The sequence below is a fragment of the Colobus angolensis genome, unplaced genomic scaffold (assembly GCF_000951035.1).
Source record: "Colobus angolensis palliatus isolate OR3802 unplaced genomic scaffold, Cang.pa_1.0 Scaffold185, whole genome shotgun sequence".
In the NCBI taxonomy this organism is placed as follows: Eukaryota; Metazoa; Chordata; class Mammalia; order Primates; family Cercopithecidae; genus Colobus; species Colobus angolensis.
The window spans coordinates 330523-346597 of record NW_012114988.1 but is presented as its reverse complement, the minus strand read 5'-3'; the positions used below and the strand labels follow the sequence as shown (position 1 = coordinate 346597).

The following is a 16075-nucleotide window of genomic DNA, read 5'->3' as shown; positions in this document are numbered from 1 at the left end:
TATGGGCCAGGCACTGCGGTGGCGCTTTTCACAAACAACTTCAGTTAACCCACAGGCTCCTGTAAGGTAGAAGCAACTACATTTACAGATGAGGCAACTTGTATCCAAGGTTAAGTAGTAAGTAGGGAAAGGCAGGATTAAGCCATAGGCCTTCGGAGCTTCAGGACTGTGTTCCAAACCATCATCTGCTGTGCTGTTTCATGTCCCTGGGGCCCTTTGTCTTCATCTTTGCTTAGGGGGCCAGGGAAGATGCAAATGTTGTCCTGGCCCCTGGGCGTCTCCTCCAAGCTCATGACCACTCTTAGATCTCCACCGCAGGTTAGTACTGAGACTCTGAAACACCAGGCCCTTCCAGCATGATGGAGGAAGCTGCTTTATTATTAAATGGCATTGTCCCCAAGGAGTGGCAACTCTCCACCTCTCCCTGAAAACACAACCCCCTAGAGAATGTATCTCTTTCCAACTACTGTGCCTTCAATCTCCAACCTTGATTGTTTCCCATCAAGACAATTTTTCTTCCAGTGTGCTCAACCTGTCTTTTTCTTTTTTTTTTTTTTTTTTAGACAGAGTCTAACTGTGTTGCCCAGGCTGGAGTGCAGTGGCGCAAACTTTGCTCACTGCAACCTCTGCCTCCTGGGTTTCAGCAATTCTCCTGCCTCAGCCTCCCAAGTAGCTGGGATTACAGGTGCCTGCCACCATGCCTGGTTAATTTTTCTATTTTTAGTAGAGACGGGGTTTCACTGTGTTGGCCAGGCTGGTCTCCTGGCCACCTCCTGACCTTGTGATCCACCTGCCTCGGCCTCCCAAAGTGCTGGGATTATAAGCGTGAGCCACTGTGCCCGGCCAGACCTCTTTTTTCTTTTTTTGCTAATAAAACAGTTAAGACAATTGTCCATTTAATTTTATTTGTTAAATTGCTAAAAAGTCATCAGGGGAAAACATTAACAAAAAATGAAATTGACAGATTTAAATATCAATGAAATCCATTTCTCATTCCTACACTGTTATGTGCCTAAAATGACTATCTCAGGGTAAGCCACCTGGCATCCCTGAGTTGGATGGGAAACATCACTCACAGCACCAGCTTCGCCAGGGCACATGGGTGTGCACGGACATGAACCCTGGCTGGAGGGAGGGGAGCAGAGCAAGTAGAGTGTACAATGGAGCCAACACCTGAAGTTTGCTCTCATTTGACAATGAACACGGTGAGAGGGAGCCACTTACTGGTAACCATGCAGAACATGCCTTCTGCAGTTCATGGAGAGGCTACATGGGACGCAGGCCTGGAAGTTCAGTTTCCTCACCCCCAGGCATTTAGATCCTCCCCACTGACTTGTGCGCTGGTAAGAGACCACGGATAATGCAAAGCAGAGCACATCACCATGCCAGGATCACCACAAGCACAAGGACAGACAGACCAACCAGGAATACCACTTTTAAGGGGGAAGGAAAAGAGTGAAGCAGAAGGAAACCCAGAACGACAAGGTGAAAGAAAGGAAAGGGAAACATCTCTTTGTTCTCCATTGGCTGGTGGCTTTCTGTCCTCCAAAGTCAAGGCTTCTTAAATTGGTTTTCTTTCTTCCTCCTCCTCCTCCTCTTTTCTTTAATTTAAAGAGTTCCAACACAGTTCCTAGAATAGTTCATGGTTTTCAGCTGTTGCTGTAAAACTCGAACATTAAAATCAAATCAAGCCACAGACGGCTGGGAGGAGAGTAAGCCCAGTATTGCCTTAAAATGAAATTCAAGTTTGTTTCAACACCAAATTTGTGCTCCCAAAGTGTGGGGCAGGGTGGGGCTGTGGAGTCTACCCACCAAGTGAAGGGTGGAAATATGAATGAAAACACAGAACCCTCTGTTGCATAACCTGTGAAATGAGAGGACAGGAAGCTCTGTCCAAGAGGGTAGGGAGAGACTAAAATTCTTACATAAGATGGACAAGGTGACCAGTGAAGTCACTAGGCCATGGGAGCTCTCAAAAGGCACACTTGCAGGAATGGAAGGGGTTAAAGCTTCAAGTAGAAACAAAACGACTATTCAATAACTATTTGCTTCAGGTGCTCCTGAGGGTTAAAAAAAATTTAGTCTCATTTTTCTCAGTGAATTTTAAGACAAAATTGGTATCATGTGAAAAACAGAGTCATGGTTCAATCTGGCCTGACTGCAGCATCCACGGCGTTGTGGAAATGCTCATCTTGGCTGAGACACCTGAAGTCCTACTGCACAGGTGGCTTCAGGAGGCCTGAGGAGACAATCACTTTCACTGTGCTGAGTCACTTTCCCACGGTACATGCCCACAGTGCCCAGGAGCTACCAAGACCAACATAATGGGGGCAGACAAGGCAGATTTTTCTTAAAAAGCTGTAAGCAAACAGTCCGGTTCCAGGTAGTGTGGGTCAAACTGGAATTCAATGGAGTTCAGAGGAACCAGATTACTTTCTAAAACAATCAACATCTCTGTTGCCTGCCTGCTTGGGGGAAGTGGAAGGAATCAACACGTTAACAGCTGGCTTAGGAAGGCCATAGGACTAAGGGAAAGACTACTAGGTTGAGATTCTGTACTTTCAGGTTTCTAATATACTTTATATTTAGATAGGAACTACTGAGTTCGGAGGCACAGTCCATGCACAAACACAATGTCCTAACACAAGGTACAGCAATAGTGGTAACACCTGAATTGTTAACCTTCTGGCCCAGCTTTCCCTTGTAGATAAGGACCCCACATAATCGAACAGTCTTTGCCAAGCAAGGATTGGCAACAGCACCAGAGCCCCAGTCGGGAAAGGGAAGTGTGGAGCTCCAAGCAGTTGGATGCCACCTAAGTAGACACATGTTGTTTCCTCATTGAAGGGAACAGAGAGAGCAGTTGCTGGACACACATACCTCTCCCCACAAGCTAGGCTTGGCACCAGGGTGGCTTTCCTACCAAGACCACATCGTAAAAGCTAATGGCTAAGGGAAAGGATTCAGCATATAACAGGAGAAAACACACTTATCAGTACACTTAGGCTGCTAGATGCCGGCTGAAAGCCAGGACCCAGGGCCAGTTGCAGCAGGCTTTGTGCCTGAGAAACGCTAATAATAAAAAGGGGGGTGTCAGGGTGGGAAAGGTGATGTTTTGAAATTTAAATACTATGGGCAAAACAAAAATCCTCTTTCCACTGATGAGAAATCACCAAAAATCCCTACTTAAATGGTGCTATTTGAAATAAACTTATTTTGACATCTCTTATGCCCAGGCCATGGTTGAGACTAGTAACTTTCTGTATCAAGCAAAGAAATGCTCTACTTGGTTACACCTTAATCTCAGAAATGAAGTGAAAGTAAAAACCCAAGCCCTATTTGGGTGATACATGAACAAGACAAGTGCAAAGGATGGAGCTGTTCCTGAGGTCAGCCATGCGTCAAGGAGTCCAGTACATGATTCTCAACTCCATCACCTGCCAATAGCCAGGAAGAGGAATATATGTCACAACAAGGAAAAAAACATTTCTAAAAAGAACTGTTATAGGAATTCCCTTCCACAATCAATTTCCACATCCTACAAATATGGGATGAGCATGCTCAGTGTGCTCTGGAAGTAAAAAGAAGCCTATAGGGAAAAAACAGTATCTTCTGATGCTTCAAAGATTTCTCACAATATTGACATCTTAGAATTCCCTCCTGGCCCCCGAGTGACACAAGGGAAAGGGTTCCACAAATATTTCTAAGCAGCTTCTGATTTCTGTAGGCACCTGAGCTTTGTAAAAGAAACAGAAAGTCAGACAGGTTTTAGGACTTTAAAAAAAAAATCCACATATGAAAAAAAAAAAATAAGCAGAAGAAAAAAGCAGCCTGTAAGTGAATGCAAAAGGCAGTTTCCAAGTACCATGTTCTAAGGGAAGAAAGAGGAGAATAAATATGTTTTTTGGCAACTTGCAACCAAGTATGATTGATTGTCAGAAATTTCCACAATCAGACACAAAATGTTTTCTGAGACACATAAGGAGCACTCCAAAGACCAATGGACATTACTAGGCAGACAGATGTCGGCTGCATAAACATTATTTCACGATGACCCGGCACACAGATGTGGAGTAAAATCCTTTGTTGGGTAACTTTCCTCAGCCATAAAGGGCAGGAGGGGGCCAGGCACTGGCATTTCTGCAGAGCTGTCACAAGTCCTCTGTGGTTTTAAGAGGAGAAGGGGAAGAACAGTTACTTTTACCCTGACAGCACCTGAAGCATGAGAGTCTAAAAACCTACACCTTTGCAACTTATATATGCCCTTTTATTTTTTTAACTCCAAGAAGGCCACATAAAGATTTACAGGGGGCTCTTCAGTTTCTTTTGGAAAGTTACTGATGTTAGTCTGTTCTCTAATTTCTTGGTCTAGTTACCAGCAAGGTAGAAAAAGGCAACCCAGCCCCTGTTAAAACACAGCAACAATTTTATCTGAACCAGGATGGAGATCTCTCCTTTTTGTAAACAGAGTTGGCTATATAATATATATATATATATACTTATATATAATTTTTTTCTTAATGGAGATTTGATCCCAGCCTGGAGTGACTTCGGTTGGGAATTAAAGAGTTTTGGCTTCTGGGAGTAATTTTGTTTTCCCAATTCTCAGTCCAAATGCTTACACACTGGAAAATTCCAAATTAAAAGCCACAGAAAAGGAAAGGGGTTTAGAACACATTATCTCTTTGCTCGTACAAAGTACAAGGCATTTGTTTTTGGATAGTACTTCACATTCTGTTTCTTGTCCATGAGTCCTCCAAATATGATGAGTTCACCCCTGCCTTGTACCACAGTATGCAGGCTGGTTTCAGGAGGTCCGACCACAGAACTGCTATTAAATACTTTCCATTTGACCCGCCCCTTCTCCTTGGTGTCTTTAATGTCTAGCACGTACATCTGCATGGGCTTGCAGTTCATACTCTGGTATAGGGGTTTGCCAACATTTAGGGACTGTGGAGGGTGGTGGCCCAAGCGGCGGGCAATGGGAGGTAAGGAATGTCCATCTCCTTGGGCAGGCCCTGGGCGAGGGATGGGCACTGTTTCTCCACTGCTCAAACTCTGGCTCCCAGGAGAGCCTGGAGAAGACCCAAGAGGGGGACTTCGTGCTGCAGAGGCCGAGGGGCCTTTGGAGGACATCGCTTTGATGGCTTCCAGACTCCGACGCAGGGCACCTGGGGAGACGGCCCCTGCAAGGGCACTGGCCACGTGAGGTGGGGTATGCACACCATTTGTCTGTTCAGGAGGGTGTCTCATACTTCCAACTGTCCTACTGTCCGTGCCATCCATGGGATTGCTACTGGGAGCGGGTTTCAGATCCCAATTCAGATCTATAGATCCTAATCTCAGATCTTTCTGATCTGGTAGTGATCCTCGTCGGGGGGCCAAAGAAAGTCCCATTTTTAGGTCATATCCTTCAGCAGCAGATGGAGTACTTGGAGATATGGCCTGTACAGGACTGTCCAAAGAAGAGCCACCCACAGCTGCCGTTCCTGGAGACAAACTCCCACCATTGAGGACAGGAGAGCCGTCTCCTCTGGCTGGGGAAAGGCTCCCTTCCCGGGAACCCGAAGGAGTCTGCCTTTGAGCCCTGGGTCTCAGTGTTCCCCAGCGGCCGTTAACACAAGGAGCTTCATCCATGCTTCTTACTGGAGACTGAGAGCGGTACTCTCGGGTTTCGGGAACAAGAGCTGGAGGAGTGGCACTGATAGGTGATGGGCGAGAGTTCAAACTGGGGCTGAGTGGGGCTCTCCCACTAGGAGCCTGGCTGAAGACCACCACACACTGTCCCACCTGGAAGACAAAGGACCAGTGCTCACAGACTCTTCTATGATTCTGATTGTTCATTCAGCTGTCAAACATTTTATCATAAGCATCTGTAATGTGCCACACATTTTGTAGGTACCTCAGATATGAAGATGAAAATGATGTAGTCTGCCCTCTAGGCTGGACCAAACATGGGAACCACTGTTGCTTTGTGTGACATACGCTATCATTAGAGGTATGTGTACAGAAGGGGTGGGGAGAATGGGGAGAAGGGAACAATTAGTTTTTGTTAGAAGGAGAAGGACTCCAGGGAAAGTTTCAGAGACAAACAGATGCTTAAAGTTGGGACTTACCAAATGAGTGGGGCCCCCGTAAGTTTTCCCATTTAGTGAGAAATGCCAAAGGAGCTATGGCTAATGTTCACTTCTTTTGTGACACCAAGGTGTTTTCTATTTTTGTACAAATTTCTTTGAAACCTGACAAAGTAATGTGGTTTTCCAATTTAGGACCTGTCCTCCTGCTGGCCTGTCAGCTGCCTGCTTACCCGGCACGCTGGATGACACCACAGTTCTGGGGCCCCATGCTCTTCATTTTCTACTTTGAGTGGCTGCCAGGCCCAAGGACCAGAATGCATGTGCAACAACCAAGCATCCTTGAACAGCTGTAAGAGAAAAAACCAATGACAAGACTCAGGTGTGGTATGTGTTCCAAAACACACACACACACACACAGAGTTGTAGTCTCAAAGCTGTCCTGTCTGGTCTTGAAAGGATGTGGGCTCTTCAGAAGGAATAGCAAAATCCTCAGTTAATTATTCACTTGTGCATGCATCCACTTATGCTTTCATTCATTCATATATTACCACTGGCTTAGCATATGGAATTGTGCTTGTGACCCATGAATCAACTGTAAGTGGTTTTGACACTTGCCCATAATTGTATGTATTGGGGATTGAAGGAGAGGATAAATAATACATATCCACAACTTTCTGAATCTGCATTTTTTTTTTTTTTTTTGAGACTGAGTCTCGCTCTCTCGCCCAAGCTGGAGTGCAGTGGCGTGATCTCAGCTCACTGCAACCTCCGCCTCCCAGGTTCAAGTGATTCTCCTGTCTCGCCCTCCCGAGTAGCTGGGACTACAGGTGCGTGCCACCATACCCGGCTGATTTTTTTTATTTTTAGTAGAGACAGGGTTTCACCATGTTAGCCAGGATGGTCTCAATCTACTGACCTCGTGATCCGCCTGCCTTGGCCTCCCAAAGTGCTGGGATTACAGGCATGAGCCACCGCGCCCGGCCCTGAATGTGCATTCTTAAATTCTCTGTGAACTCTGACAGTTATCAACCTTTTTTGTTCCACTGCCCTCTCCCCTTTGAAAAAATGATAGCAGTAAACTTTATCGCCTAAAAAGGAAATAGGAATAGGAAGAATATAGATATGAATATTCAAGAGACAAATATCTATGATTAAAAGGATCCCCTCAACCCTAAAAAAGAGCAGAAACAAAGACCAGAAAATACAAAGGCTAAACCCAAAAGGCATTCCTTACATTAAAATGTCATGGAAATAGTCTTGTATGCTCCTAGAGAAGAAGACAGGGGAAACAGGTTTTGAACACTTAGCAGCAGGCACATGGGAATGCCACAGAAGCAATACTCACAGCATTGGGACCGCCACACCCTCCGAGGATTAAGATAGTTGCATCATCTATGACAATCTGGGGAGGGGAAGACATTGAAAATAAACCTACAAAGACACAGGTTTCTGACTTTCTATGCTTCACTGGTATATGAAAATAGCCTACCTAGCTCCCAAATGGGAATGTTCTAGTTACCATAACCTCTCCATTCTCCTAAAAACATGTCAATTCTGATCCCTGTGAACAAATTACTGATAATTCACCTGAAAGGATACATTCTTTGTTGATCAAATATTAACATGAATGTCAACCACATAAAATGCAAGATTCTCTTGAGAAATGACACAGCAAAGTAAATGCTTTGGGGAGGAGCATAATATAAAACCACTATAAATAATATGACCAATTAGAAGTTGACAAATAAATACCAGTAAAAAAGAATGATACATTTGCTTTGGCTTAGTGCATATTGGCATCTTACCTGACTCCCTCCTCCCTCTCCCGTCCTAACTGAAAGATGCTACAGTGTTTGCTGAATAGTTATTTTAATTCCTGAGCACCTGAGATTGGCCACCTCGAGGATGAGGACTGGGGCCGGAGATGTTCGGCTTGGACCACGCCCACTGCTCGAGGTCAAGGACCCAGACATCATTGCTCCTGTGAATTAAGGACAGAAGGATAAAGGGAGTTAGGAGCTCCCACGGACCATAATGGTGGCTGGGGAGTTCCAGATGCCTGTGCCCATCTGGCAAACTTAAACCATTTTCACTTTCACAGACTGTGTGGGCTGGAGCAGGTTTTAGAGATGGCCTACTCAGAGTTCAGGGGCTTCTGAACCAGAAAGACCATGTTGCTGAATCCAAGCTCTGTAGCCTGAACAAGTCACTTAATTTTCTCTAACTCTGGCTTTATCTATAAAATGAAAAGACTGTTACTACTCTCTGAGGAGCTGATATAAATGAAGGGACCTTTATAAAGATGTGCAGCAAAGTGTTATGCTCCTACTGAGCTCTTACACTGTATCTTTCTTCCCCTACTTTCCCTAGCAGTCATCCTGAGACCTTCCCTCTGCTCTTTCCACAAGGCCTCATCTGAGCTATGTCTGCGGCCAGACACTAGTACCTGACGAGATGATTTTTTAAACCATCTATTAACTGAAGTAAAAGCAGATGATTAAAAAAATAGTTAATTGGTGACAGCAGGAAATAGATACTGGTCAAGCTACAGTTTTCAAAAGCAAAAACCACAAAGAAGAGAAAAAATGATTCAAAAGGCAGCTTCATCATGGTCCAGGAGTTAAAAGCTTTATCGATTCTGGCTACAAAAAGTAATTTCACAATGACTTATGAAAGCTGCAGTTTTATCAAGGACAAACTGGCATCTCTAAACCTCAAAGGACCAACATGATGAGGACAGACTCCTGGATGGCAGTCTCTCTTTTATGGTCACTTAAGGTCATGGATTCACCCACAAAAATACAGGAATAATAGTTCCAACATCTGAAATCCTAAACTCTCTCACTGGGAGAGTAGCTCCTATAATCTCTCTCCATAATTGTTTTAAAATCTGAAGATGGAAATGTCCTAAGGGAGGACAGGGGTGGGATGGTCTTGCTGCTGACAGCTCATCAACTTCTACTTCAGAGCACAGGGGAAATGACCACGACTTCTGCTACCGCTGAATCAGACAGTGATACAGATAGAATGTTCTGGCTCCTGACTATGGCTTGAGCTGTCCAGTATGGCCAGAAGTGGAGAGGATAGGAGGTAGGGAGAATGACATCAAAGAAGTGTCACGCCTGACACAGGTTTCCTGCTCCTACTCAATCCACAACCCATCCCATTTGTTTTTTTTCTTTTCTTTCCTTCTTTCTTTCTTTTCATGCCCTTTACATGTGGCTCAACCAACCTATCACATTTGGAGGGCCCGCCATTTCCAGTTGTCCTGTCAATCTCCCCCTCTCCTCCTCTAAAGCCCAAAAGTGAAAGAGCTGAGTAATAAAGTAGAATAAGTAAAGTAATCCGTTTCTCGGAAGTTGGCCTTCCGTAGGCACAGTACAGCAGGCAAGGTGGAGGTTCCATGAATTTGATCCTACTGAACAGAACCACGTGTCAATGAGATTCTATGTAACTATGATTTTACAGAGCAAATTTTTTAACTTATTGGTCTCTGATTAAGGGATCAGAGAATAGAATGCTAGGATGAGATAACTAATTCGATTAATTAGAGCCATGCTCAGGAATACTGACCCTAATTCACTTTTTTTTTTCTTGAAAGTCTCAATCTGTTGCCCAGGCAATGGCACGATCCTGGCTCACTGTAACCGCCACTTCCCAGGTTCAAGCGATTCTCCTGCCATAGCCTCCAAGTAACTGGGACTACAGGTGTGTGCCACCACGCCCGGCTAATTTTTTTATTTTTAGTAGAGATGGGGCTTCACCATGTTTGCCATGCTGGTCACGAACTCCTGACCTCAGGTGATCCACCCACCTTGGCCTCCCCAAATGCTGGGATTACAGGTGTGAATTAGGCACCTGGTCCCTAATTCACTTTTTAAGCCTGTTATTCCCAGGAGTATTTACCTTCAGGCTCATATGGAGCAAACCAAATGTACTTACATTTGCCGGGATCCTAAAGAGCCACCAAAGACAATCATTTTATCATCTATTACACAGGAGGAGTGGCCAGCCATGGGAGGTGGCCCATGGGTTGTCACAATGCAATTCCACCTAATGTAAAAAGACAGGAGGAAGCCAAGAAGTCAGCACTACACGCTTTATGTAAAAATAGAAAGCAGGCCTCCATTTAAAATGATAATCCTATCACCTTCAGCAGAGATTTGTTGGGATAATAAGTAGAGGATGGCATAAGGTATTTATGCCTTTCCTGTAAGTTTGCTTAAAGTTATCTTCACTTTCAAGTTCTGAATGTAAATAGTCTGGAGAGAGAGAGATGAGAAAACGATGACGAGAGACAAGATCATGGTTTGCTGACAGAGCACCACCTGCCACCTGCTACCTCTCCCTATGGTCCTGATCAGTAACAGCTAACAAGCGCCATGTACTAAGTATTCCATTACAAGAAACAGCAGTTGCTGTCATTAAGAAATGTATGTTTGAAAAACAATTCAGAGTAAGTCTTGGAGACACAGTTAGGACTAAAGAATCATCTGGATCTACAACACTCCTGGAGTGTTAGCAGTCAAAGCTGAAGAGCTCGCTGTTCTTCAACTGGCTCATTCATTTTTCTTGAAAGAGGAATAAATCTCTTCTATTTTTTCTCTTTAGAATAAGGGTTCTAAATGCAGAGTTCTAAGGGAGTCCTGTAAACTCTCTGAAACTGTTGGTAAAATTTGTGTGTATGTACATTTTTCCCCTTCCTGGGAAAAGAGTCCACAGCTTTCCATCTAATTCTCAAAGGGACACTTGACTCAAAAAAACAAAGAATCCACTGATTTAAGGTCTTTTTTTCCAGATTTAAAGAGTTTATCTTTGTGACTTACCAATTTTTAGAGGGTGAGTAAGTGTGTATTTCATCAAAGAATCTCTCTGGCTGGTGCAGGGGATAAGGGCTTGGCCGCGTCCAGCCACCAAACAGCACTAGCAAGTCCTTGTACACGACCAGAGTTGCTCCAGCTTTGGGGGAAGGATAGGACCCTAGGGAAAGTCAGTAACACCACGGTTAGCATTCAGGATCTCACAAAAATCCGTAGTTAGGCTATCCATAGATCACCTTTCCCTGGAAGAGTAACAAAAGGGGAACTAATACTACAAAGCGCTGCGGAAAGGTGGAAAGAAAACTGGGTTTGAGAGTCTGAGAGAAAATCATCACTAATTCACATGTCTTTTATTATTAACACAGAGAAATCTGAATTAGAGGAAAGTTACTTAGCCTCTCTCATGTTTATAATTTGCTCACCTAAAATTAGGGATGACAGTACCTATCTCATAAGGCTGTTTTGAGTATTAAATAGTATATTCAAAGCACCTAACATAATGCCTGGCACATAGAAAGTGCTCAACAAATGAGCATCCCTTCCCATCCCCTTAACAGAGGTCACAAAGAAAAGAAAGAAGGTAGAGGATCAGGCAGAAGTATATATAGAGGCTGGATGCCTGGATGCAACTTATATATTAAAATAACTTGTTACAAAACACAGGTAAAAAAAGGAGGCAGAACACAGTTCTTATTTGTCCTGTGAGTCAAATGTTAACATAGGGACCTCTAGGCCCCTAACTATGGGCTTCACATAACCAGACAGCCTCAGCCTAGCACAAATGGCGCAAACTTTCAAGGCTTGGTGTGAAGGAATTCCAATGAAACCATGAGTCTTACACCAAACACCATCTAGGCTGGACCTCTGGGCTACACTGACCAAATTCTGAAAAAAAACAAAGTTTGGTTTGTGCTGGAAAACTTGAGAGATAACAAATGTCTTACAGGGGCATAATTTTTCAAAATCTATTGTCTTTGAAATAACAATTGCTATTTCTCCCCATCCCTCACTCTACATGTCACCTTTAGTTTGCTCAAGACCAAAGTAACTTGTCCCAGTATCCAGGTGTTTCCCTTTGGAAACAGAGTGTCAATTTGTCGCCCAGGCTGGAGTGCAATGGTGTGATCTTGGCTCACTGCAACCTCTACCTCCTGGGTTCAAGTGATTTTCCTGCCTCAGCCTCCCGAGTAGCTGGGATTAAAGGCATCTGTCATCATGCCCAGTTAATTTTTGCATTTTTAGTTGAGACCAGGGTTTCACCATGTTGGCTAGGCTGGTCTCAAACTCCTGACCTCAGGTGATCCACCTGCCTTGGCCTCCCAAAGTGCTGGGATTAGAGGCGTGAGCCACCACACCTGGCCGAGAATGCTTTTTTTAAAAAATCTTTTTTTTTCTTTTTGGTTAAAACTGCAGGATTCATTTTTCAAGGAGATCTTAAGCAGAAGGAATCCCAACACTACATTGACCTGACAGCAGTGGAGATGCTCCAATCTAGGTGGAGAGCTTTGCTTCCTCTTTCAGTAGCATGTTATGGGAACACTGAAAAGCCCTGTTCAGATTGCTTTAATGGTGTCACTTACAAAGTCTCAAGGTTCAGAAGGCAGAGCAGAGGACTGTCTTTCTTGTGATCTCACTTAGGGGAACAATACGATTTACTGAGAAGGCACCAGTCCTCAAGAGTACGGGGTGAGCATCTAAGAACACCATTGGGCATCAGCTATTTTTAGTTTCTTTTTCCTTTTCTTTGAGACAGGGTCTTGCTGTTGCCCAGGCTGGAGTGCAGTGGCACAATTATGGTTCACTGCAGCCTCGACCTCCTGGGCTCAAGGGATCCTCCCGCTTTAACCTCCCAAATAGCTCAGAATACAGACAAGCACCACCATGCCCGACTGATTTTTTTTTGTAGTGATGGGGCTTCCCCATGTTGCCCAGGCTGGTCTCGAACTCCTGGGGGGTTCAAGCAATCCTGCTGCCTTGGCCTTTCAAAGTGTTAGGAATACAGGTGTGAGCCACTGTGCCCGTCCATGTCAGCTATTTTGAATACTTTCCTAAATAAAACCGACACTAATCCAGATCACAGGATCTGACTGTAGAAATGAGTCTTTAATTATTTATTATTTATTTTGAGACAGGGTCTAGCTTTGTTACCCAGGCTAGAGTGCAGTAATACGATCATGGCTCACTGCAGCCTCGACTTCCCTAAGCTGAAGCAATCCTCTCGCCTCAGCCTTTTGAGTAGGTGAGACTACAGGCACCTAATATCATATCCAGCTAATTTTAAAAATTTTTTGTAGTAATCAGGTCTTGCTATGTTACTCAGGCTGGCCTCAAACAATCCTCCTGCCTCAGCCTCCCAAAGTGCTGGGACTATAGGCATTACCCACCTCACCCAGCCAGAAAACTTCTCTAGGAAGAGTTATCACATCAATCTGAAGTGCTGAGGTGTTCTCTATCCCCAAATCCCACAAGAATAGTGACTAAGGAGGCTGTTGTCCTTCATATAGCCTTATTGTTCCTCGTCAAAAACGTTTACCTCCCCAAGGGGATCTATCTCCTAGCCCAGTTAGAAAGCCTAAGTAATGTAATAGTCTAGTTAAACCACAACTGTTGCTCTAAAATAAATTAATTTGTGAAATACCAGACAAAGTTTCCAAGTTCTTGCCTCTAACTTGGAAATCATCAGTATTATGAAACAGTTAGGAAAAAGAATAAACAAATAAACACATCACAGGCTTCAGCAAAGTAGTAATGTAAACTTTCTAGGCTAGAATGTGGATTTGGATTTGAGATATTGAGCTTAAAGAAATTATAAATGCAGTATAAGAACATATACCTCTTGCCAGGCGCAGTGGGTCACACCTGTAATCCCAGCACTTGGGGAGGGCAAGGCTTAAGGTCAGAAGTTTGAGACCAGACTGGTCAACATGGTGAGATCCTGTCTCTACTAAAAATACAAAAAGTTAGCCAGGCGTGGTAGCCCACGCCTGTAATTCCAGCTACTCAGGAGGCTGAGGCATGAGAATTGCTTGAAACTAGGAGGCGGAGGTTGCAGTGAGCTGAGATTGCACCACTGCACTCCAGCCTGGGTGAAAGAGCAAAACTCTGTCTCAAATATATATATATATATATATATATACACACACACACACACACATATACATATATATATTTAAAGGGGAGACATATTCACAGAATTTTAAAAAGTATTCATAAAACATAGCATATATAATGAAACTAGAGGAAAGACTACATTTTAGATCTGTACTGCCCAACAAAGTCACCATTGGCCACATGTTGCCCATGGTTATCAAACTGAAGAGCACAGATGTAGGACATTTCTATCACTGCAGAAAGTTCTATCGAACAGCACTGTTTTAGAAGAAGGTTTTAACTTTGTCAACAGCGTGCCTATGTTTGGGGAGTATGGGAAAGTAGTAGGGATAGATGAATAACTTAACTCCAAGAGAAATGACAATTATTGTTATTATAACTCTTACTACTGCTACTGATGGTAATGACTAATATTTATGGAGCATCTACATCTATTATGTACTATGCAGATTTTTTTTGAGACAGAATGTTGCTCTGTCACCCAGGCTGGAGTGCAATGGCACGATCTCAGCTCACTGCAACCTCTGCCTCCCAGGTTCAAACGATTCTCCCGTCTCAGCCTCCCAAGTAGCTGGGATTACAGACACACGCTGCCACGCCCAGCTAATTTTTTGTATTTTAGTAGAAACGGGGTTTCACCGTGTTGCCCAGGCTGGTCTCAAACTCCTGAGTTCAGGCAATCCACCAGCCTCGGCCTTCCAAAGTGCTAGGATGACAGTTGTGAGCCAGCGCGCCTGGCCCAATTACTACGCAGCTTTTTATGTGCTTTGCATGTAATAATTAATTTAATCCTTCTAAAACTCCTAGTTTTATTCCTGTTTTACAGATAAGAAACCTGAGGACACAACTCTTTAAATAACTTGCCCAAGGTCATAGAAACAATAAGTGAAGAGCCAGGATTCTAATCCATTTATTCCAGATTTTAATTTTTAATTTTATTTTTTTTGAGATGATGTCTCACTCTGGCGCCCAGGCTGGAGTACAGTGGTGTGACTGATCATGGCTCTGCACCTCTGACTTCCTGGATGCAAGGGATCCTTCCACCTCAGCCTCATAAGCAGCTAAGACTACAGTCACAGGCCACCATGTCCAGCTAATTTTTTTTTTTTGTAGAGATGGGGGTCTCTCCATGTTGCCCAGACTGGTCTTAATCTCAAGTAATTCTCCCACTGCTGCCACCTCGCAAAGTGCTGGAATTACAGGCATGAGCCACCTCACCCAGCTATTCTTTTAAAAGAATGAGCTTTAAAGTCAGAATATATCATGCTGCACTTCATGCATACAGATACATTCTTTCTGAATAGTTGCCACAAACAAGTCTGATGCCTTAAAAGGTCTAGTGTTTCAAAGCTGAAGAAATTCTTTCTTAAATCTTAATCCGGTAAAGCCAAAAACCTAGTCAGAGAGAAATAAATTCAACAGAAGGCTATTCCTAGAACCTCTTTTTCTCTACAACGCTCTGGAACATACTCCATCTCTAATATAGGACCATTTACTTATTCTTTGAATGCTCCAGGGAAAGGTAAGCTGAAGCCAGTGATAATGATAAATCAATATAAGAGATCCTCTAGGATTATCTTACATAAAGGCTTTCCAAAACGACGCCTCAGATATCTTGACCTTTTAGAAAGGCAAAATTTTTCCCTCTACTTTTTATCCCACGAAGAGGGAGAACTCCTCCATCTAGAATTTATCTCCACGGCCTGTTTTATGTCACAAAGTGTAGCAGCACCTTAGTTAAATACCTCAATTTCAGCATCTTAATTATCTCAACTAAGTAGGGGAAAATTAAATCAATTGTATACCCCCCCACCTCAATTTGTGGATGAACTGGAAAAAAACTTACTATACAAGAACAAATGAGGGGCCAGAGATCAACATACAGCTTTTATACAGTGAGGTCAGCAACCAGAAGTCAAGGATACAGGTGTATCAGGGTTTTTTTTGTTTTTTTTTTTTGAGACGGAATCTCACTCTGCTGTCGCCCAGGCTGGAGTGCAGTGGTGCGATCTCAGCTTACTGCAAGCTCCGCCTCCCAGGTTCAAGCAATTCTCCTGCCTCAGCCTC

The 16075-nt window shown here is 43.7% G+C and overlaps 1 protein-coding gene across 3 annotated transcripts in view; it reads right to left on the bottom strand.

Annotated features, from left to right (window-relative positions):
- Positions 1-879: 879 nt before the first annotated feature.
- FBXO42 (F-box protein 42) overlaps positions 880-16075 on the bottom strand; it is a 129149-nt gene continuing 113953 nt past the window's right edge. For all 3 annotated transcript variants that reach the window (XM_011939876.1, XM_011939877.1, XM_011939878.1), the window contains 6 exons: positions 10904-11057; positions 10020-10130; positions 7962-8058; positions 7423-7479; positions 6308-6424; positions 880-5790 (listed from right to left, as the gene is read on the bottom strand). In XM_011939876.1, the coding sequence (XP_011795266.1) occupies positions 4678-5790; positions 6308-6424; positions 7423-7479; positions 7962-8058; positions 10020-10130; positions 10904-11057 (1649 nt within the window). In that variant the 3' untranslated portion in view covers positions 880-4677. The remainder of the gene's footprint in view (positions 5791-6307; positions 6425-7422; positions 7480-7961; positions 8059-10019; positions 10131-10903; positions 11058-16075) is intronic.